Source organism: Cygnus olor, chromosome Z, assembly GCF_009769625.2.
Source record: "Cygnus olor isolate bCygOlo1 chromosome Z, bCygOlo1.pri.v2, whole genome shotgun sequence".
Taxonomy (NCBI): domain Eukaryota; kingdom Metazoa; phylum Chordata; class Aves; order Anseriformes; family Anatidae; genus Cygnus; species Cygnus olor.
In genome coordinates, this window is record NC_049198.1 from 52,302,614 (window position 1) to 52,326,306 (window position 23,693).

General features: G+C 42.7%; 1 protein-coding gene across 1 annotated transcript in view; it reads right to left on the minus strand.

Moving 5' to 3' along the window:
- Nucleotides 1-843: 843 nt before the first annotated feature.
- LOC121062149 (neuronal acetylcholine receptor subunit alpha-7-like) overlaps nucleotides 844-23,693 on the minus strand; it is a 59,314-nt gene continuing 36,464 nt past the window's right edge. The window contains exons 7-11 of the mRNA XM_040541812.1: nucleotides 22,207-22,374; nucleotides 20,988-21,182; nucleotides 19,587-19,673; nucleotides 6,778-6,887; nucleotides 844-1,907 (exon numbers count right to left, since the gene is read on the minus strand). Coding sequence (XP_040397746.1) covers nucleotides 1,386-1,907; nucleotides 6,778-6,887; nucleotides 19,587-19,673; nucleotides 20,988-21,182; nucleotides 22,207-22,374 — 1,082 coding nt within the window. The 3' untranslated portion in view covers nucleotides 844-1,385. The remainder of the gene's footprint in view (nucleotides 1,908-6,777; nucleotides 6,888-19,586; nucleotides 19,674-20,987; nucleotides 21,183-22,206; nucleotides 22,375-23,693) is intronic.

Consider the following 23,693-nt stretch of genomic DNA (forward strand, 5'->3'; position numbering starts at 1 on the left):
GCACTAACACTTGGAAGAAAAGGAAGGTGTAGGCTAACCATAGAAAACAGTAAGTTGTTGTTTTCTTTTAGTGAACACTCAGAAAAATGCTATGTTACCCCACAGAGGGAAGATGCCTCAATCAGATCATATCCTTTTGCAGGTCTGTGGTGATCAGTTGGCAAAAAAAGTCATACCAAGAAAGGTGCATTGCCACTATACCAGTGAATGGAAAGGTGCTATTGAGAAGAGGGTTTTATTGCCAATATCTTCCAGCCAAATGTCATGATAGAAATATTTTTTTATTAATTGATACTTTGATACTTTAATTGAAACATTGCTGCATAAAAATTTAGCAAAATAAAAATAACCTTTTACACAATCTTTTTAACAAAGTCATATTGACCAAGCTTGCAAGTGGACAGTACTAAAAGAATTTGCAAAAAATATTGCTTAAGTGTGGTATAGACCAAGGACAATAAATATGGAATCTGACACCAGTGAAATCATTGGCAAATTTGCTACAGATTATGCAAAGCCAATATTTTTGCCCTAATTACACAGAGTTAATCACTCTACGTTGGCAACTGTGGCCCAAGAAATCAGAGATATCTCAGATTAAGTAAAGATGACAGCTACAGTTAAGCGGCAAGAGCACCGGGGGTGTTGTGTTAATGGTATGTATGATTGTCAGCATGAATTTTCTTTCCATCCTCAACAGCCAACATTTCCTACATTAGAAACAAACTAACAAACAGATAATATCCTGGCAAAAAATAAAAATAATATATATATATATATATATATTAATAATTAAAATCTGAAAACATATTTACTGATAAAACATTCCAGACACTGTAGAGGTAAGAGCTAACAAGATGATAGTTTATTTTCTTATATGCAATATGCAGGATCGTAAAAGTGCAGAGAGATGTCTGTCAAATGTGAGGAGTAAATTTCACAACCACACTAAACAAAAACGATAAAACATAAAGATATTGAAAACATTAAAATGCTGCAAATTTTACAGTCATGAATGTATCATTTAACTTACTAACAATATTTAAAAGTTCACGAATACATAGTAACATGTTGACACTACTGTTAACTTGTAATAAATGTATTGTGCACTTGAATTCTTGTCTATTATTTGTAACAGATGATGACATAATTACGTGTGGAATTAGTCTAGGAAATAAGTAACAGAGCTCAATATGTATACTATTCAGTAACTACAATTACTAACATCAGTAATAATTATCTCCTAAAATTAATTTTATCCCCATCAGTGTATGTTAGCACATAAAAGTACATTTCTCTCTTTTCAGTTAAATTACTTAGCAGAATTACTGGTAATATACACTTTTAAGTTACCTTTCTGCTCTTTGTGTTTATCTTTGAAATCCTTATGTAAAATCCTTTGAAACAGCTTCTATGAAGTTTGGAGCAGACATGAGTATTGTAAATGTGCAAATGATGGCAAAAAGGGTAAATGCAACCAGGCATAATCTGTCTATAACTGCAGCTGCAAACTTCCACTCACTGCAGATCTCTTCACCCTCGTCTTGCTTCCTGAAGCGCGTTGCTATGAACTGAACTTCCTCCAGGATCTTCACAATCACTGGGATAGTATCCATTAAAGCTTTCTTTTGAACAAGCTCATTATCTTCTGGCAAGGGGCAAGAGATCTTTCCACTCTTGCTACCCAGATCATTGTTCTGGGGGCAGCATGGATTCTCCATTGCATGGTAGCTGTAGATCATGTTGCCATTGCTGGACTGATGCCCAGGCAGGACATTCATCTCCATGCTCTTCATGCTTGGATGGTGCTTGGGGTAGCTATATTTGCAAGAGAGGGGCTTTAGGTTTTCCCCGGGTTTTTTCATACGTAAAAACCAAGCACACCAATTCAGCAGAACGACACGGACCTGAAAGAAAGTGATCATAACATAAAAAAAAGGGAACTTTACTGCAATTTATCAGGTTTTGAAATATTCAGTGACTGTTATAGTCAGTCTGTATGTTCTGCTAGAATGACTGCCTGCTGTTTCTCCAGCTATCTGCTTTCAAATGTAGTGGTTTTGGCTCTGGCTTATTCCCAAGATATACTTTTTTTGGATATGTTTTAAAGATGTCTACCTAGTGTAGAAAGCAAAAGAGATGTAAGATCTTATTTTAAAAAATGATTTTTGAACTCCTGTATTTTGCAAACAACCCTGCATCTCTGTAATTGAACGCAGTGGATAAAGTTGGCTGCATTGTTTTACAACCACTTCCCAGGTAACATGGAAGGAGACAGAGTTAAGGATCTGAGGAGCAAAGTTTCAGATTACGCTGAAAAAAAATAATACATATACGCAGCAAAACAACAGCTGTTTTAGCACTATCCTCACCCATATTGTTTAAACCTAAATAACCTTTTTTTTCCTTTTTTTTTTTTTTTTTTTTTCACTTGAGTAATCTTAATAATCCTGTGAAGTTTAGCTGCATAATACAGAAGACCTTTTTCTAACGAATAACAGCAAATCAGTTAGACTGGGCAGTTCAAATCCAAATGTTGTTGTCAGCTGCCGTTGGCTCCCCATGGTCTGGTGTACAACTGCTTGGAGCATTGTGAGAATGCTCTATCCTGCACCTGGCAGACTGTGGAGTGTACATTTCTTGTCAGGGTCATCAGCTGAGCCAAATGCAGAGAGTACATCCAGCTCTTTTTCCTTGTGAATTGGTCTTCTGATGTTCTGTCTGAAATCTGAGCCTCCAATGATTCCTGGAGTTGATATGTTGCAAACTAAATCAGTAAATCTTGTAACTGTAAAGTCCTTCAAGCAGTATGTATACAGAATGGACATTTGCAAGGTGCTCATGGGTCACTCCAGGGAGAGAGAGGGCCTCTGTAATGACTTTGTCATTCTGGCTGCAAGTCAAATAATCTGCTGTTTGGTAAAGAGCAGAAGTGACCACTGGTTTCAGGAAAAACAGGACTCTTTCTGCATTTCTGCTGCAGTCACTTCAGCCACACAGAGCTCAGCACCACCCTCTGCCTCTGTGGTTGTTTTAGATACAGGTTGAGTTGTCTCCTGTGTTTGCACAGTGCAGATGCAGGGATGGGGAAGTTACAGCAAGCACATCAAGTTGCTGCTGTAATGACAAGCATAATTTCAGAAAGGAGAAACCATTAATTACCACAGCTGGGAATAATACTAATAAAAACCCCAAGCAGTAGCAAGTGGAAGATGGTTACACAACTGAAATTCTACAGTAAGTGTTCTTCTGGTTTGCAGTCTCGTACTGTTTTCTGTGAGCTTTTCTGCTTCTCTCCTACTAATGAATCACTTACTCCTCATCCTGGAAGAATATTTCCTGTGTTTCAAATTGTTGTGCTTTTCCCTGTTTCATTATTTCCTCCATGGTCACCACAGACAAACAGAAAACTGTAATGTAGCAGCTTAAAAAAATCCATCCTCGATTTAATTGAACTTACTTAATTATAATGTCCTCTGATAGCCTTTAGACAGAAAATGAAACATCATTGAACAAAATAAGGTCTTAATTACTAACAGTATTTTAACAGTGTTTGTGGCAAAGGGGAGAAAGATAAACTTATTCTCCAGTACCATGAAATTCCAAAATACTGCTCCAGGCAAACTTTCCTATTAGAAAATGTTAATATGTCTCTTAGCTCTGGAAGGAGACATGAGGTGAAAAAGCTTTACTCTACAGGAATGTTACTTTTCCTCTCAAGACAAAGTGTTTGCTCCCTAGGGAAATTAGATTTATAAATATAGCCAAGCCCATTTCCCATAGGAAAATAAATATGTGCAAGAAAGCAACACAGCTTGTAATTTGCTTGAACTTTAAAATACAATATTTCTTTGAAAACAGAGATGTTCAGGCATCAAAATGGTCTGTCATGCCAATTAATTCAGGAGACAGATACAGCACAGGAGCTGTCAGAAAACAGCCCGGATATGATGGTATGAAACTACATTCTCATCTGTACTGTCATTTATGGGTTTCTGTGGAGGAAGGGCACAGGTATGCCACCCTCAGAAGTTAGCAGCCTGCCGCTGTTGCGACCCTGCCACCACTGCAGCCTTTCTGCTCTCTGTGCTTGATCTTCCTATATCTGTCACCTATCCAATCGTTTTGGTTGTCAGCAGAGGTGGGTTGGTGGAGTCGTACCTCACACCTGATATCATCCACTCCCAAATTGTCAGCTAGCTGGACTTTGCCTCGTGCTATTTCAGCAGATGTTTTAAAAAGTGCCACATTGCCATCAGATCCCACTTCTGAGCTGAGTAACCAGTAAATACCATGACTGAACACCTCAGATTTAAGCTTCTCTCTTGGAAAGATGTAGGCTTTACTAAATCATCAAAGATTAATAGAAAGGAAGGCACAATTCTCGTCTGTGGAGTAAGGGAAGAAGCAAGAACTTGCAGAGAGCTTAAAAACTAACACTCATATCTCCTCTCTCGTCTGGCCCAAAGGCCAAACACCAAGCCCTTGAGAGACAGGCAGGGAAAAGAAACTGCTCAGTTGTGAAAAGTTTAGAAAGCAGATGTTTTGGCAGTGCAGTCAGTTATACCCTCTAGGTTTGAAGCTGCTTCCACACAAACCCAGTGCCTTCCCCTGGAACTTACCCCAGCACTAATTGCATCGGAGCAGGAGGCGAAAATAATTGTGTAACGTTATCCAGTCAACTAGGGCAAGAGCTCTGCAGTACACTGATGTCTGGCTTTGTGAGGAGGAGGAGAGTGTGGGGAGAGAGTAGCTGGTAGGGGAATCTGATGAGACTGGAATTGCAGAGGAAAAAAAAAACAGTATTTCCTACTTTCTGCAGACAGATGTAGTATATCCCAGTTTTTCATTGAGCAAAAGTCTGTAAGGCTGTCTGCGACAGAAAAATGTAGCATGCCCTGAAATAGGTGGACAGGAAAAAATGAAAATAGAGAAAGTGCCATGAATCCTAGTGACTGAGCCTTGGCCATGTATTGCAGAGGACTAATGCCCAATTTTGTGGAGTTAGCCTCTTCCATGCATACCTGGCATTCACTTTTTTTTTTTTTTTCTCTTGAGATCTCACAGCCCTGTCAGCTTGCGTGTTCTGCAGATTTCAGTCTTATCATCTGCTCTTCCCAGCAGTCCGTTAAAGAGTTTTTGCTTCATAATTGATTTTTGTTTGTTTGTTTTTATTGTTTTTTTGTTTGTTTGTTTTAATGCATGCCATTTCAGCAGTTCAGCAGTCAGGGCACTGAACCATGTTCATCTGGAGTGATAATTCTTTATACTCAGTGTTTCCAGACGAGAGGGTGGACCTCAGCAGCTCTTGTGAACATATTTAATATTAGCTATTTTGTCCAGGCTCCTCAAAAAGCAAGATGAATAATAAAATTGCTCATGGGAGCTGTTATGCTGCTACATACTCTGTCCAGGTACATATCTGAAGCATGTTTGCCCAAATTTGTGCCCTCAAGTCTTGCTTGCATGGAGGCTTATCCACAATTCCCATGCTCTGGTGTCTTGAAAGTAAGGTGATCTTAAATGATATGGCACTTTAAGAAATAGTTATTAGAAGGCTTATTAGCTATTGGACTTCTTTTTTATTTATTTATTTTTTAATTTGCACTGATGCTGCAGTTTATTTTTAGAGAAGCCAAATTAGAAAGCATTTCTGTTCTCAGGCTGACATTGGTAAGCATAGGACATTTAACATTGTGTCAGGATAATTGTCTAGCATGACAAATGTGGTGAATGAGGTATTAGAGGATGCTATAGGAGCAGACATCTGCAAAACCAAGGTAGGCAGATGACTATTTGTATCTGCTTATGCTTTCATTGTTTTTCTTTTTGCAATAGCAAAGCACAACCTTCTTATTCTAAAACCTATTCTTAGGGAAGGGAGAGAGGAAAAAGCATACTTTTGTTTTATCTGGAAAATCTAAAATAAACACATTCCTCCTGAAAGGCATCTGGGAGAGGTGCCAGACCTCAGTGGGAAAACAGTCTTCTGCTGTAGAGAAAAGAGGGTCCACATGCTAGCTGAACTGAGAAGTGATCAGACGGAAACAGACAGAATTAATTTTCCACTCAGAGCAGTGGAACCTTCAGCAAAGGGCAGATATTTGAGCCAGTGATGTCCGGGGATCTACCTGATGCCAGAGCAAGCCCAACAGTATTGCCTTTCTGTTTCTGCTGATGGTGCATTAGGAGCCGGATCCAAGCTGTGAGAAGTGTAGCTGTGCTCAGTGTTCAGTTATGAGTTGTTGCTGTTCCTGGTTTTCCAGCAGCTCTGGGAGCCAGCTCCTAATTGGGGCAGTTGCAAGACAAGATAAGCAAATTGGCTTCACCTCCTGCCTTTGTTCTGGAGGATTACAGCTCTGCTGCTAAATTCATTGAGAATCTATGAGGGAGCAGAGCAGACAAACTGCCCAGCAGAGACCAGTAAATGTTTGCTGGTGCTTTGTAATGTCACGTTTTATTGGTGTCTGCTGGATAAGAAATCAAAGGTGCTGCCCACAGGGTTAGCGCTTGCAAAGCAGGTGCTGAGAGAGATTACTCTTACCTACCCCTGTTTAAAGTTTAAATAAAAAACCTAAATAACAGATGTTTTTAATGGAAACCCCAGTTTAGTATGTTTGTTCTTTCACTCCAACAACAAATGTAACAGTGTAAAACAGTGTCCCTATTTGACACTTGGGGTTAATGGGGAACAACTTCTTCCCCTCATCAGTTTGCCACCACATTTAGATTTTTCCATCAGTAGGCTGTTGAATATTTACCACCAGAGCTACTTACCCATCTGGGCATCTTTCCGGCTTGTGGGTCATGATGGTGAAACTGCAGAACCAGCACCGTTACAACCACAGACAGCCCAACAATGACCATGATGCTAGCGAAATACTGAGCTGCAATTAGAAGGAGGATTTGGTTAGGAGGGAAAAAATAATAATAATAATAATATTCCTTGGCCAGGCCCTGAGAGCTACATTTGAGAAGCACTGCATCTTATCCAAATATCCTCTTCTCTGATCTTCCACATTGGAGCATCTGAGGCCTTTTAGGTTTTCAGTCTACCTGCTCAGTTCCCTCGTCTCCACCAAGGAAAGGCCAGAACTGGTGAAGGGCTTATGTTGATCAGCTTTTATTCCCAGAGAGGAACATACAGCCCCATGCCAGGGACCTGCTCCGTGTCTGCTGCCAGGACAGCAAGGTGCCTGCAGAGCTCACCAGCACACCATCACCCCTTGCCCTGGACCTCCCTGCCATGCAAGCAGAGGTGCTGGAGAGAAAAGCTGTCTTTGTGGCACCAGTGGACACCCCAGGAAGAGTGGTTGTGTCACCCCTTTCTCCTCCTTCATGCCATCATTGCCCACGAGGGGTTAGGTGCATTTTTTCAACACCCTCCTCAGCCCTTAGGGCCACCTCTCTTGGTTTCTTTGAGAACAAACTACACACTTGCCTAAGTGCTAAATTTAAACCTTCCATGCAGGAAAGAAATCAAGATCCTGAAAGCCAGAACTAGGACCTGAAACCGAACCTCAGTGTCAGTAGAGCCTCCTCATGCCAGCAGTGGGGTTGATGCACCAGGGCGTACAGAAGAATTATCCACAGGGCTAATGACATTTGAGGGCATCTGTGTCAAAACACCAGGGACCATTACAGCTGGGTGATAGGGAGAGTTGTGGGAGAGAACGTGACACCACCACAGGCTGCAGCGTCCTTCCATCATCACCCCTCCCTCCTGCAGCTTGCAGAAAAAAGTGAGAATCTAATTAAGACTCCGAGGCAAGTTTTTCTATCTCAATTTCTTAATGTTGCTTCCACTGCCTCAGCAGAAAAAAAAAAAAAAAAAAAAAAAGCTTGTTCGTAATAATGAGGTTCTGAAACCTTTCTGAAACCAACGCTGCTATTGCTTCAAGAGGCAGGTGTGGGTTTCTGAGGCAAGACGAATTTCACAGCTGAATGCTCCTGAGAGTGAGGTGAATTGAGAGGTCTTTGCTGCACCTACTCATAAGAGAGCAGACCCAACAGCCAGGCAGAAGAACAGCAAACCACAAACTCGAGGTTGAAAGAAGATGTCTGATTTGATTCCAGCATGCCTCTTGCCAGAGAAATGCAACAGTGTTGATATCACTGTTTTAATTACTGCCATAAATCACTAAATCCTACAATAAATTCCGTGCATTTTGATGCCTCCTGTAAGACTACCTGACCTGAAGTGATCCACTTAAAAGAGCTTTGGCTTGGATTTTTTCATAGAATCTTACAGAATTACCTGCCTTGTTGAATTTGAAAAGTACTTGGTATTACCTGACACTATCAACGTCCAAGCTAATGATTAAGATAGGAAATCAGTCTTAACTTTGTGTGCCGGAAACCCAGGAATTGAGGTCAGGAAATTGCTGTAGAGATCTACTGATAAACAAGGAAAGCAGTTCTCTCAGGAACAGACTGGGAATTGTAGGGGACCTGTGGAGCCATAAAGAAAGATGTTTTTTGTTTTTGCCTGCCTAATGATAGACAAAAGAAGATAGATAAGAAGAAATGGCTGGGTGAGCATCATCTGTATTTGTCAGGAGGCTTCAGTTCAAGGTACAGTTAAGTTTTCAGTTGGAAAGTAAGGATGGAGGAAATAGGGAATTGTACTTCAGCCCTGTTGCCAGGGTCAGGCAATGAAATGTCACAAGAGTACCTATGAGATGAAAATTGGCAAAATTGGCATGGGTAAACCCATGCAGCCCAGGTGCTGAGTTCATCTCAGGGGAAGAAAGCCCCAAATCCCTGGAGCAGCCCAGACCTGAAGAACCAGCACTGAAAGGGGTGGAAGGAAGTATCAGCTGGTGGCACATTTTGCGTGTTAGCCTTTCACAGCTCCAGTATGCAACATGATGAAGGCTGTTGCCTGCTCTCCTGTGGCAAGACGAGTTAGATGAGTCATTGTTCACGAATAAATTGCTAGATCTTCTGCCCATGTCTATCTTTGATCAAAAACATGATTCTACCTACAATCCAAGTCCTGCACTGGGACAGAGACGCAGGTAGAGATGGCCAAGACCAAGCTGGGCCTGGGTTCAGTGACAGTTCATGTGGAAGGGAAGGAAAGACCCCAGGATGCAATGTTAAATTCTGCAAGGCAAACAGATGCTGACTCTGAAAAAATATGTGTACTCACTCTGCATTTCCTAATATTACCTTCCAGAGTTTAATCTTGCATCCTTCTCTTTCCTTGCTGAAAAACATGATCCTTCTGCAATAGTCAGGAGAACTGGTGAGGAAGACTCCTATGCTGTCTCCCATGCACCTCCCCAAAAGCATTGCTTAATGGTTTGAGAACGTTACAGCCTGCTGACTTGGCATCTCTGCCCAGCAGGTTTTAGCCCTCACAACAGATGGATGAACTCCCATCACCTGGTGAAAGCAACAAGGGCTGATATGCCATTTCACACCTAGCACACCCTCTGCTATGACTGTGACTTTCTCACCTTTCTTCAGCCACCCTGCGAGGAGAGGACTGCAGTCTGCAGTCACCCCCCACTTGTCCCACACGGGCCCAAATTAGTGAACCCTATTCCTGGGGCACCACCCATGTTGCTGAGCACTGCCACTGAAATAGAGATGCTCTCCTATGAAATGTGGCACAGGAAACAAGTGACACTCACGGGCTTAGGGCTTTGAAGCTGCTGCTCTCACCAGCCCCCTACGCCTGTGTGTGCCTGTTGGCAGGAATAAATGTGAATCTGATTTCACAAAACCTCATCCCCTCTCACTGAAACAGCAGAAGGGAAGTGCTCAATCTCTCCCACTAAGTATCTCTCTGTATCCTTCTTAAGAGCTCCTGCTTACTGAGATCTTCCCTCATATAAATGGGTCATCCTGGAGGCTTTAACAAATCACCTCCCAGTGGGTAGTGTCAGCCCTCGGATTAACAAAGAGCAATCCCAGACCAGAGTGTGTTAGAAAGAGCATGGGACCAAGTGCTGTACGTCAGCTGCTCTGGGGCACACCTGGGAAATGACTGACCCATTCTGGAAGGCAACTGCTTCGTTTGCATTCTCTGCCCTGGGCAGCTGCCACAGTCCAGGGAAGGGAGATACCCACGTCTCCAGCTCCACCATATACCTGCCTTACACAGTGGCATTTCCCAGGAACACCAACGCCTGCTAGATGCTTTCCATTGATTTCAGAGCTGCATGCCGCTCTCTTTAGCAGTTGCATGTGACAAGGAAAGCTGTTTAAGATTGTTGGCTGAGCTCTTTCAAGCATGAAATATTTGCTCTCCTACAGCTGGTATTATTCCCTTTGCCAAAGGAGGCATGATGTAACACGCTACCTGGGCAGCTGTTCTAACATCTGGGTGTTGTCAGTCCCTGTCTCAGCACTGTCAGAAGAAGATCAGGTGCTGCTGTCATAGCAAATACAGATCTAATATAGGCACAGAGGCCCAGAAGCTCTTTAAAATATCAGTGACAACAGCTATTTGTTCTTACAGACATCCTCTGAAATTGCCTATATCAAAAGGACGGCACTGACTTGCAATTCATAACTCGAGGAGCTTCCAGCATGATTTATGGACCTTCTGTGCCCTTATCTGATGTCAGGAAAGCACCTTAGGATTATTTTAGAAATTATTTGGATCTGCTGCTTGAGTGGAACTGGATTAACTTTAAGGGCTGATTAGGAGCAGGGTAAATAAAACAGAAACCCTGAGGGGCAAAATGATTCCAGATGGATGCTTCACTTTGTTGATTTTATCACTGAACACTGACTCAGAAAGCAGTATATTACCCAGATTTATTAACACAGCTAATCATAGGAAAGAAAGAGGTTCTCCATTGTGGCCAGTCTTGCTGTTACTATGGAAGAGGGGGGACAAAAGAGAGTGTCGTGGTCAAGTATTTACAATGATGAAGTTGGATACTTCTCACTACCTTTTCTGTTTGTATTCCTTCTTTCATGGATGCACCAGTTTGTGCAACTGAAATGCGGGACTGGTTTAGAGCTTCTTTAAGTCAGGTCATTTCAATCATTTAGTGCTGAGCACTTCTGGTGAACTCTCATGAAATGGCAGAAACATCCCAGAGAGAGCATGCACAGAATGAGATAGACACTGCTCTTCCCTCTGCAATGGCTCCAGGTTAATAAACTGAAGCCTGTGGAAGGTGCAGAAAACCTCAGATGTCAGCACAAGGACTTCCAGCCATCCTCCTTCTTTCCTTCTACGGCATGGAGCAGGACTGGTGCTGGTCTAACACTGTCGCAATCTATGGCAGGTGATGGCTGTTCACGGGCAGAGTTTCTTGGAGACCAGGGAAATCAGAAGGTGGAGGACAGACTGCCTTGCTGGCTGACTTACTGTTGTACTCAGACATCAAAGAGACAGGAACGATGACAAGGGCAAGAAAAAGTTGTCCATCATTAAGATTTACTGTATCTGGGACACCTTGTGTTAACCTATTAGGTCTCACTGGCAGTAGAAGGCAAAAAAAAAAAAAAATTGTTACTGGTGCCTCACAAACATGAAATATCTTAAAAGACTGAGAGACTTCAGGATTAGACCCTATGTTGACCTTCTGATTATGGTATTTGTAAAGGGCATAGATTTTCTATCTCTTTTTCCTCCCACATGCTGTTGAAACAAGTGTTTGAGGAATAAAACCGTTCTTATTTTTTTTTTCTTTTTTTTTTTTTTTCTTTTAAACAAAGTGCATCCAAGAGTCATGGATTTCTGCAAAGCACCATTGATCACTGTAAAGAACTGCTGCAAATAAGAATTTCTGTTGGGTGGAAGAGGATGAAAGGAGACCTGGCATCAGCAGGTCACCAGGAAGGACCATGAAAAGGGAAGGAGAAAATCATTCCACAAAACTGGAAAGAGACAGGGAAAAATGAAATGGCAGCAGCTGAAGACATGCAGGCAGATGTCAAAAGATGCAATAGATTACTCTCATTTTCTCTCTCTAGTCAGAACCATTAATAATATCTTATGCTCATAGCTTAAACAATCTGTAACTCCTGGAGGTGGCAAAGCACCACATTGCTTCCTTGTCTTAGCAATTTGCAGTCTCATTTGCTGTATGACTAACTGCAAGAGTTCACCCCAAGCATCTGCTGCAAACATACTTACCCACAGCTTACAACCTTGATTTGTATTGAGATAACGTTGGCAAGATAATGAATGGCAAGGAGGGGAGAAGGCTGAAAACAGGTTAGCACAGCAGAGCCCTGAGCTGCAAATTCAACTGTTGTGGATTTAGAATAAGCAAGCAGATGAAGAAGACAGAGGAAAATGCAGTTATGTTATCTGGAGATGAAGGTAACTTGAGGGTTTTTATGCAGCATTTGACACATCCAGCCAAGGTGTCAGGCAGCATGTGGATGTTGATCATAGGAAGTGACAGTTCCTTATCTTCACAAGCCCTGCTGTCCACTTCCAAATGCTCTCTGCACATGTTAGCTTTGAGGTGTTTCACACCTTCTGCAATAAGAGTCCTTTCATAGAAAATACAGATTTGGTTGTGTTGTTGTGGAGAGAGAAATAGTGATTTGCAGCATTTTGGAGATATTTGGCTGTGGGGAAAAAATCTGACATGATTGAGGACTTCTCCTGAGCAACAGGATGCTCTCTGACTGGTTTCAGAACATTTCACCTGAGGATTTCCCTTTTGGGCAATCTGATCTGACTTCCTCAGAGCAGTGGCTAAGACGGAGGGAGCGCAGCCGACTCACAGCTTATTGCAGATTTGGTTTCAAGCTAAAGCTGTCCTGCTGTGAGTGCCCCCAGCTGTTGCTCTGCATAACTGTACTTCTCTGCCACCCAGGACCTGACCTCAAAGGCTCCTGGTCTGCTGTGAGCTGTGGACCAACAGGAGAGTAAACAGCCAGATGAATTGCAAAGTGATCATTTTAGGGTCTGTTTCTCCACTGCATTGCCCTGTTCTCACAGTAGTGGGACAACACTGCAGTAAAACAAAGGTGGGCTCAAGGCAGATGCAGGAAGGTGGCAGAGAAACCTTCTGAAATTGGTGTTTTTATCTGTTGCTGGAAGCAGCCAGCATCATGGAGTGAGAGGGAAGAGTGGCAACAGCTACAAAACTTTTCAGTGCTTCAGGGTTTCTCCCCTCTGGAGGTGATGTCCGAGGTGGGGAGGAAGGAGGTCAGGAAGCTGGTCCTGATCATGCCCACAGCCGTGTTGCTCTGAATTTTCCAGTGCAATGGGTTTGGGGTTTGTCCGACTTTAACAAGGGTTGTGGACTGATCTGTCTTTCTGAAAGACTGGTTGGTATTTGTAGTACCTAAACATTACATTAGAAGCTACATTTTTTATGGTTTATAGATCCAAACCAGAAGCTTAAATTGAGACACTGATTTTTGAAGACATGCCTACAGCAGTATAAGATTAATTAGATTCTGGTCACTGTTTTAGCAGGTACTGCTGGATGTGTGTAGGCATGGTCAACAGCTGTGACATCTTAAGGAGTCTCTACTCAAAGGACAGTCATGAAGGGACAGAGCTACAGTCAGGAATCTGTCTTGACATAGGGGAACTTGTTCCTCAGTGACTTCTTAATGCATGGTTTACTAGCCTTAATTACAAGGTTGCTTCCAAATGGGAAACACAGCTTAACAAAACAGATCAGAGATATGGAGACTGTAAGTAGGGAGGCACAGAGCTCTTTAAAAAAGAGAATTCAGTCATATGTCTATTGCCAGAGGAAGGAACTGATCCTATCTCCAGAGATGGTCATAAAAATATTATCAAAAAATGGACTTGATTATCCATCCCTGTTTATCTGAATAAATTTATCTTTATAGTGATTAAAAAAAAAAAAAAAAAGACACTTCCAGTTTACATCTGAATGACTCAAATGTAGTTCTCAGATGAATTACCTAAGCCTTTAGTTTCAGTGGATAGGACCTGAGCTTGTACAAAAGATCTAATTGAAATAAGTGCATTTGCTTAATTTCAGTGTGGTCACTGAACTGGGAAATCAGCACAGTGGAATGCACATCCATGTAGATATACCTTCTTATATAATGCAGTAGGCTGGGTGCAATGGTAGGGACATGAAACCCCTTTGAAATTACTGGCTTTCATTGTGTGAGACAAATCTATGCATAACTGCATAGGTTTTGAGAAGTGGAAAGAACAGTTGATGTATACGTGGGCTGTATCACACAGGCTTCAGGATTTTAGCCAGTGATCAGCACACTCAGACCAGCCATTTCAGATGCGCAACACATCTGGAGTACTTTGCATTTCTTCATGTTCCTTCTTCAAGTAATGACATCCGTCTCTCTCTACTTACATAGACTCTTCATAAAATATTGTCAAAGAGAGAAATCAAAAGTCAAAGCATGTGTGCAGCCAGACACATTGCCCATGAGGAATGACTAAGCTACACCAGGGAGGGAAAGTTTAGGACACAGCTGCTGCTGTATGGACGTGGTCTGAAAGTCTTTTAAGGAGCTACACTCCAGAGCTTTGAGTGCCAGGAGGGACCTCCAGGACCCAGAAGTGAAACAAGCCTTGTGTATAGCGTTGACTTGTGTTGGGCTCTGGCCAAACCATTGTGTTTGTAGATGTCATGGGACTAAAATGCTCTTCATCCAAATGGCTGAGCTGGTTTCTGTTGCTAGGGGTAGTTAATTTTTTAAGCAGAAACAGAGGCATCCTTGCTCTGGTTCCCAGGCTTCTTTCTTTGGCATCACAAATGACTTTGCAGAAGGGCAGCATACAACTTTTGAATGGTCTCTGTGCCTTGCTTGGCACGTACTCATGCTGCTGAAAATTGTGTTTTGGAAATATTTTTTTTCCACCAAACATGGATGCTCTCCTGGAGAAGGATGGGAGCAGATGTGCTGCTATTCAAGGAGAAACTAGCTTCTGATATGAATGCAGGCCCCCAGGAAGGCTGGGCGAGAGCAGGGACCAAATGTCATCATTCAGACTACCCAGACAGAACATTTGGCAGGGAAATAGACTGATCATTGTGGAAAAGAAAGTTCCTGTAAACATAACCCTGCAGTGCAGTGGAGCATCAGGATTCTGGTGTTGAAAAGTGCTGAGCAGCCTGCTGCTTATATCTAGGCCAAGCTTTGCTGCCTGCTCTTTGCAGAAAAGATGTTTGCTTGTTTTTAATGTGTATTAACACAGCATTTAGAGGGCTGTATAGAAATGGGCATCCATTGTGAGGGGAATTTGAACATGATGAAGAACAGCTCTGGGCAGCTTTATAAGCAGACAAAGAAAGGGCACACACACCAAGGAACCAGGGAGCAGCTTCGTGCAGAGGTAGGAAAAAGCAAATGTCTTGCCCTGCCTGTTTTCTTGTGTCTATTTAGGCTGAGTGGTGCTTTATTCACTGTAAATATAAGTTGAGGACACAATGGAAGTGGCCTCAGCTAAGAAGAACCAGACTATAATTTCCACATTTCCTTTCAAACAGACCAGACCTGAGAAGCTAGTTCATTCCCAGGTGTCGTATTAGAGCAGCATTCCTTTGTCTCCTCAACAGAGACACTCCAAACAGCAGCCATGAGAATTTCCAGCATTATTATCTACTATTATTTAAGTAGTTAAAGCTGAGGTCAGATGGTGGAGAAAAGTAAAATGTACAGCATGTTTGGGTTTAGTGTTTATACGCTAGCAAAGGCCAGAAGTGTTCAGCCATGTCCAGGTAGCAGTGGGTGCATGGCTGTTTGAAAAATAAAAATAAAAACATTCTAGGAATAAATTCAGATTTTCCAAAGCACGTGGGGTCATGTTTTCCCACAGCAACAGTGGCTTTTCTGCAGACTAGCAATGGATTTTTTCAGCTGTTGGTGACTTTGATAAGAGGATAAGTGTGCTCTTCATAGAGTCATTTAGGTTGGATAAGACCCTTAAGATTATCAAGTCCAATCATCAACCTAACACTGCCAAGTCCACCACTAAACCATGTCCCCAAGTGCCTTGACTTCATATCTCTTAAACATCTCCAGGGATGGTGACTCCACCACTTCACTGTGCAACCTTTTCCAATGCTTCAACACCCCTTCATGAAGAAATTCTTCCTGACTTCCAAACTAAACATCCCCTGGCACAACTTGGTGCTGTTTCTATCACTTGTCACCTGAGAAAGAGACCAACACCCACCTCGCTACAACCTCCTTTTGGGTAGTTGTAGGGATTGATGAGGTCTCCCAGACCGGGGAGACGAATTAATACCTACAAGGCTGAACTATTTGGAGGAAGGGCTGACTGAGGCAGCATGCAATTCAGGCCAGGGCTATAGGCAGCCCTGGCCCTAGGCAAGCAGAGCCCATCAGGGGTCCAGAGGGCAGCTCTGGGAGATGGCACAGGGGGCACAGGGCTGCACAGGGGCCAGCCATGTGCTGGGGCAGAGTGGACATTGGGTGAGGAGCCAGGAGGCCCAGGGGGATCCTTCCCTTCAGCAACAGCCAGGCCTCATCTAGGTGCTCCTTTCTGGGGCCCTGGGCAGGGCGGATGATGGCAGACTTTCAGAGAATGATGCCTGAGTGGACCCCACCATGTGGATGGGTTGGTTTGATTTTAGGCTGTTACAGGGGAGCATCAGATGAGAGTAATCATGGGGTTGTTTTAGGCAACCCTCATCTGGATACCTAAAGTCAGTCTCCAGTGTCTTACAAAGTATTTGTGTGCTGGCATAATTATATTATAATGTTTCACAATGCAAAATTTGACTAATGAACGGATGAAAGAAACGGACTGCATTTGACCTACATGACAACTTTGAGATTCCAATATATTTAATATGCTCTAATTATTTAGGCATTAGGAAAAACTTGTAACAATATGTGCAGCCAATGAGGCATATTTAGTGTATTAGTTGTGAGAAGAGACTCCTTCATCATCTCCCTGTCTTTGTGATCTAAAAAGGATGAAAAGTTGTGAGAGGTCCTAATATAACATTTACCTGGAGAAACGGGCTGTTGCATAGTCAACCTCCTTCTCCACAGGTAGATCTGATTTTTTTCGCCTTGAAGTTAGATAATGAGATGTCTGAGTAAATGTTCTTTTGTTATTTTTATGATACAATTCATGTTAGCCTTTAATTTTACAATGACGAAGTGCACCTTCTGTCAGCACTTAGATACAATGTCGAATGTTTTGTTTATTTCAACTGTCTGGAATGTGTACCTTAGTCATGATTTATATGCAAATATTGACCTTAGCTCACAGGAGAGGATAATTTAACAATTTCTGAGCTTTCCTTTGGTGTTCATACTTATTTCTTTTGCAATCCAGAACAGCTTTATTTTTCCCACCCTGTTATGAGGTCAGGACGTTATGCTTTACCCAGTTTATAGGAGAGAAACTGAGTCCTCATGAGATCAAGATAGAGTGATGATCCTATGAAAATAAAAGTAATAATACCTGTCTGGATCACTCAAATCAACTTCAGGATAGAAATGACTTAAATAGCCATGCAGCAGGTGTTGTTAGCTGGGTCTTGCAGAACAGCAGAGTCCCAGCCTCATTTTCTCCTTTTAAAAGCCAGCTCCAAATTTAGCAAAAGGAGGACCAGGAGATAAGGGACTGCACTGCACAGGTCACTTAGTCCCAGTGAAAAAGACAACTACTGGTTGCTTTGCCTGTGCCCACAGGGTGACTGTCATCAGCTTCTCCTTCAGCAGGTGCTGGTAGTAACTCAGGCTCTGCACCCAGGTACATGTGCATCCAACAGAAAGACAACAAAAATACATGTGTCTTCACTGATCACAACTTGCCACCCAGCCTTCTGCCTCTCCCATCCAATTTAGCCATCACAGCTCTGCTGGGTTTCTGCCTCCTCAGCCCAAGAGAGGTGGAGAGCCACCTGAATCTGCTGGCCTTCTGACCAGCTTCAAGGCATTCCCTTCTGCCTCTGCTTCTCTGAAGGCACAAGGGAGCTTCTCGCTGCTTCTCCTTCTTGTGCTGCCAGTGACGATGCAGCTGGCAGAGAAATGTGCAGCACACAGAGGTGACTTTCCCTTCCTGTAGTTTATGTCACATGCAGCCTCAGAAACAAGATGCCATCAAGTCCATCTTTCTTACTTTTTCTGTTAAGGTTCATAATATCCACGTCTTTGTGTGTTAGCACCTTGATATGACAGTCCCATAACAAACAAGCCATCTCTCCTCCCACATCAATTTACCTCGTAGAATAAAAGTGAATCCCTCACCTGACTTGTTATTTGACACTCCAGAAAGAACAAATAAATAAAAAATGATTACAGCCCTCTGTCTTTCTTGTATGACCTTGGGCAAATCATTTAATCCTTCATAGTGTCTTCACTCCTTGTCTGCAAAAATGGGAAAATGTCATTCCTTCCAGCTGTTTCTTTATACTTCCCATCCATTGTGTGCTTTGTGTGCCTAACCTACTGATCTGGAGACTTCTGATACCACAACAGTGACAACGTGAGTAACAAACTACCATGTTAAACCCACATAAGATATTTTTTAGAAGTTTCCATGGCTATTTGCTAACTCATAATAAAAATATTTATCTAGTATAAGTTTCTATTTCTCGTATTGTCTTTGGAGGTATTTAACATCGGTCAATGCCAGAAAGAGAATTGCCTAGAAGGATCCTGGTTTGGATTTTAGAGGGCTATATCTAGCTTTGGAGATTTTAAGCCAGTTATGATTGTGGGCTTTTTGCTCTCAGTCTGTGCAGTCTCACAAGCATTTCCCCCAGAGGGTGATATCCTATCCATTTTGTGTCCGTGTTAACTTCTCTATCTGTAGGTTGAGTCTTGCTGTTCAGACAGTGGTGGGAATTTCTTGAGTCGTTTGTGCAAGCCTCACCACTCTGTTCTTACCTTCATTCCTTGGTAAGGACAAGCTCCCCTGCAACAGCATGGCAATTTAACTCACACTGGTTATTTCAAAAGAACAACTCATGATTGCACCTATGGGAGTTCTGTGTGTAGCTTGGTGGGGATGACCACAAAGAGAAACTGAGACTTCAGTGAGGTTTAAAGGCTCATGACACAGACTCCCTGTAGATCTGCATATGGTGGAAGGACTCTGTCCAGTGCATTGTTCATTAAACTTTTTTCATATTTAAGCAAAAAGATGTGTTTAATTTACATCAGGTAGTACAATAAATTCCCAACAATGCATAAAAGGATGGAGAGCAGGTGACGTGGAAGAGGAAAGGATTTTCTTCAGACAGCAGCACTGACATCTTCAAATGGGCCCAGCTTCATCCAGAGAGATGTCAGAGTAACTGTACCAGCAGACCCAATGAGCCCAGCACCAGGGCCAAGTAATATTCCTGTATCCCACCCACATCCATGTACTGGTGGTGCTGTCCTTTGTAGTCTGCCTACCCAAACCTCCACACCGTGTATTGATTCTTTGTCCCCTGAATCATTCCAATTACCAGCTTATACGATACTTCCAGAGCCCCTTTCTATCCCTCATGCAGGCTCTCTCTGCATCTACTCAGACAGCAAAACCCAGACAGGGATTTACTTCTGACGTTGCTGAAATGTAAAAGTGTGGTAAGACAAAGAGTCAAACCTCCAGCATGCATTGAAGAACTCTTGGAAAGCATTGTACTTTATGCACAGAGCAGAGAAAATCAACCTACCTATTAGTGGGACTGAGTCAGAAGTTGCAGGCATGATCTCGGCCACAAGCAGCATGAATACTGTCAGGGAAAGCAGAACAGTGATACCTGCAGGGAGTGAACATGTAGGGGAAAGATGAGGAACATGATCACTGCAGCTCCTCCTATGATGTCTTTGCTGTTAAATATAACTTTGTCCTGATCTATGGGTAAGCCAAAACCATGACTTAGTGCTTGTCAGAGCAGGTGAGAACTTCTACCAAGTGAGAGCATCTTTGGATGCACCTTTATCTGCTCCCTTTCCACTTCTCAATTGCACCCAAACCTTTGCTCCTCTGAAAATAATGGATAAATCTTTGCAGGTCAGTAAAATGGAGCTTGCAGATCTCATGAAATACACTGTTCTTGCAAAACAGAACTCATACAAAACCCAGACAATTATTAAGTGCTAGGAGACACTTGAAGAGTTTCGGCTATTGCATGTTATATAACACCCTCCACAGAGATGCATGCCTGTTTCAAAAGGAGCTCTTTGTTATCTTGTTCTCTCTGGAAAGGCTGTTTGCAAAACCTAACTACCCTAAGCTGAGAAATTGCTTTTTATTTCGCATGTTTAATGTATGAACATTACATCCCATTTTTGTGACAATATTGTACTTTAGCTCAGATAATCCTTTTCCCTGCCTGTTTTTCACAGGCAGCAGTCATATCCCTCACAGCCGGTGTTTTGCTTCTTGTAAGACTGGCTGCTCAGTAGAACCCTGATGGTTCTACCAACCAAGTGCATTTGCATAATTTAAAGGTTTCTATCCTGATTGCATCTGTGCACAATTGACTCTAAAGGTCTCAGTTGGGTCACTCTTACATATTTACTTTACTTTTATTTATTTTACATTTTATTTTCCCTGTCTTTTCTTGGAAGCGCCCCTCCTGTCTTTATTGGTACACATGACAGTAAATCTTGTTTAGCTATTCCTTGGCTGTTGCTACTTTGCATTGCTTGGGAACTCATGGTTTGGAGGTTTGGGAGCTGTACTTGGAAGGCAAAAATAAAGTGCCCAGCTGTTGCTGCTCATGACTCTTCACTCTCTGTATGTCAGCATGTTCTATCTGAAAGAGAGAGTTAATCGGCCGTGAAATCCAGTGAGACTTGCTGAGGAACAGGACGACAGGGAAGACAGAGTACTATCACTGCTGCCTCTGCCAGAGATGAGTTCTGCCTCATCCCAGGGTAAATGCAAGTAGAAGTACTTAGCACAGCGTGTGTGAATGCTGTACAGAAAGCTGTCATACAAGTTTCTGCAACCAAACAAGTGCTTCTGTTGTTCCTCCAGGGAAATCTTTATTTATCAAGCACCATGAGGCATTATTTGCCATTTTATGGGAATCCCTAATGAAGTAAATGAATTCTTGAGCACTTACCTAAAGAAATCTTCTCTCCTGAATCAGCTGGCAAGAGGAAAACAAGCAGAGCCAAGCCAGATATGAGGACACAGGGAATCAGTAGGTTCAAGCCATAGTAGAGGGTGCGTCGGCGCATGGTGATGGTGTACGTCACATCTGGGTAGGGTTCTTTACAGCACTCATAGTACATCTCATTCCTTTTTCCTGGGACACCTACAGAAAGGGAGGTCAGAGCAGTGGGGAGAGGTGCAGGACTGCCCAGCATCCATCCCCTTGGAAGGGGCCAAGAACAGATGTCTTATGAGCCAGTGTGTGGCTCATAAGGGCCTCTCACTGGCACCAAAAGGTTCTCCAGAGACCCTCTAGTCTGTCCCCCAGCCACAAGCAGATCCAGCTTTCTGTGCAGAAAAATGTTTCTTATTTCATGTTCTTATGAACGAAATGTTTCTTATTTCATGTTTCTTATTTTATTGTTTCTCAGATGCCCTGTCTGGTAGAAATACTGTCATCAGTTGTTCTGGGTCAGTTTTTCCTTGGCTACATATCTGGATTAGAAGACAAAATGTCCTGCTTGCAAGTTCTCATTAAAGTGGTCTAAAACCTGTCCATTTCTACAGCATTACTTCTGATTTACCCCTACTTAAATGAGTTCAAAATATCTCACTGAGATCAAGCTACGAATAACCAATTCTGGACATGGGTTCTGCTTTTAAAAATGCAGGTACCTTCTGAAGCACAGAAAAGGAGAGAGACATAGTGAGCTGCAGTTATTTGCAGATATTACTGACTGGAGAACACTTTCATGGTTTTCTGGGTGAGAGGGATTCTTTGCAAAAGCTCATTTCAGTTTTGCTGAAATAGTGTTTTTTGCACCAATCATTTTTTGGCTGATGTGTTAGAGTAGATGTGACAGTAGTGCTCAGTGTGTCTACATGAGGCACATCTAAGTATAGTATTGGCACACTGCTCAGATGCATCAGCACCAGTAGATTTCATCTATGCACTTAGATTTAGGCAATTGCTTCAGAACACAGTGTTTTCAGACACATTTCAAAGAATGCATTTGAAAAGTTGTTTCTGAACTCTTTTTTTTTTTTTTAATGCTGTTGTTTTCATGGAAACTTTTAATATCTGTATTTCAAATGTCTCAACAGGATTGATCATTTCTATATATTTGGGTTTTGCCTTTGAAAATTAGACTACTGAAAAAAAAAAAAATTTAGGCCAGACAATTTACCCACTAAATCCCACTCTCCATTTGAGATGTAGTTGGAAATATCAGCGTCAAGCATCTGTAGGTCAATCAACCAGCCGCTGTGAGTCCAGGAGCCAAACTTCAAATCACACTTCTGTACATCGAAGGGGAACCAGCGGACATCAATGTAGCAGGTGCTCTTCAAGATGCCTGTGGATAGAAATCAACCAGAATCAATCGTGTGCAGGGTGCAGTTCAGCTCCACCCTTATCTGTCCAGTTGATTGTGAGCACCTTTCTTCTGCAAAAGCCTGTGTGATGTAGTCGTGGGGTAACCAAACAACTAGCACAGGTGGAAGATGTTGGCATGTGTGGAATATCATCCCCTCCTGGGGCACCAAGGAAGAGCAGAGAAGATGACCTGTGCAGCCCATGCCACCAGCAGCTGGTGGCAAAGCACAGATGTCATCCCTGCAAACCCTCACCCCTGCAGGCCTGTGGCTCTTCAGCCCTCACCTTACCTCCCCACCTCCCCTGGGCCAGCAGCCATCTCAGAGGTGCTGTGCGATGGAGAAGCAGCTCCTGCTTCATTAGAAAGTTATCTCCAATGCTGTGCCGAGGTGACCTGTTTGCAGTAATTGTTTCTGTGTGCTCCCTAAAACACCAGCTAACACGAATCCTACCTCTGATTCATCTAAACAGAGTCTGATGCTTTGCTGTAAGTACTCAGGCTGTGACTTTTCAAGATTAAAATCCCCAAAACAGAGTTACTGTGTTGCTGTTTCTGCCTGCTGTTGCAGAGGCTGAGGGCATTCTGGCATAACTGCGTAGTATGTGCACAATTACTTATTTCCCTGCACAAACACTGATGCTCTGCAGAGGCTAGACTCCCTCCTTTTGCTCCGTCACCTTCTGGTTGGTCTGCCTCCCACTGTCACAGCCATTGTGGGGTTGGTTTCATGGGCGTTTTCTCCTGGCTTCTCCCGAATCTTGGCTCTGCTCTCTTCCTTCTCTACAGACAGCTGGCTCCTGCTTGTCCCCTCTCTCCACTCCTCCACCAAGCCATATGTAACAGATCTTGTTTCTCTAATGGAGAGCAGTAGCGGGTACAGCCTGCTCTCAGTCATGGGAAATAAAACTTTCATGAAGCCTTGGAAACAACATCTTTTCCTCCTTTCCATGTTTTCCAGTCTCTTGATTAATCTAGCTGTTTCTGTGAGCACTTGTTGCATTAAGTAGGCTGATTATCAACATTTACCTTCTAAATTGGGTTGGGCAAAGCAGTTTAGCAGCAGTTAAATTCATTTAAGGAATTATTTCCTGTGCTTTGCATGAGACATTTCTATTACTCCTTATTCTCTCTTTTCAATTTCCTTGGAGTCTTAAGTAACCAATTCTTCACCACGGAGTTTGTAGCTCACCATAGATGTACTCTGCTTGTGTGGTATGCCTTCTCCTCTGTTAGGTGAAAAGAGACTGGCAGAGCACCAGATCTGCCCACACAGACACCTTTTCCATCACCTACTTGTG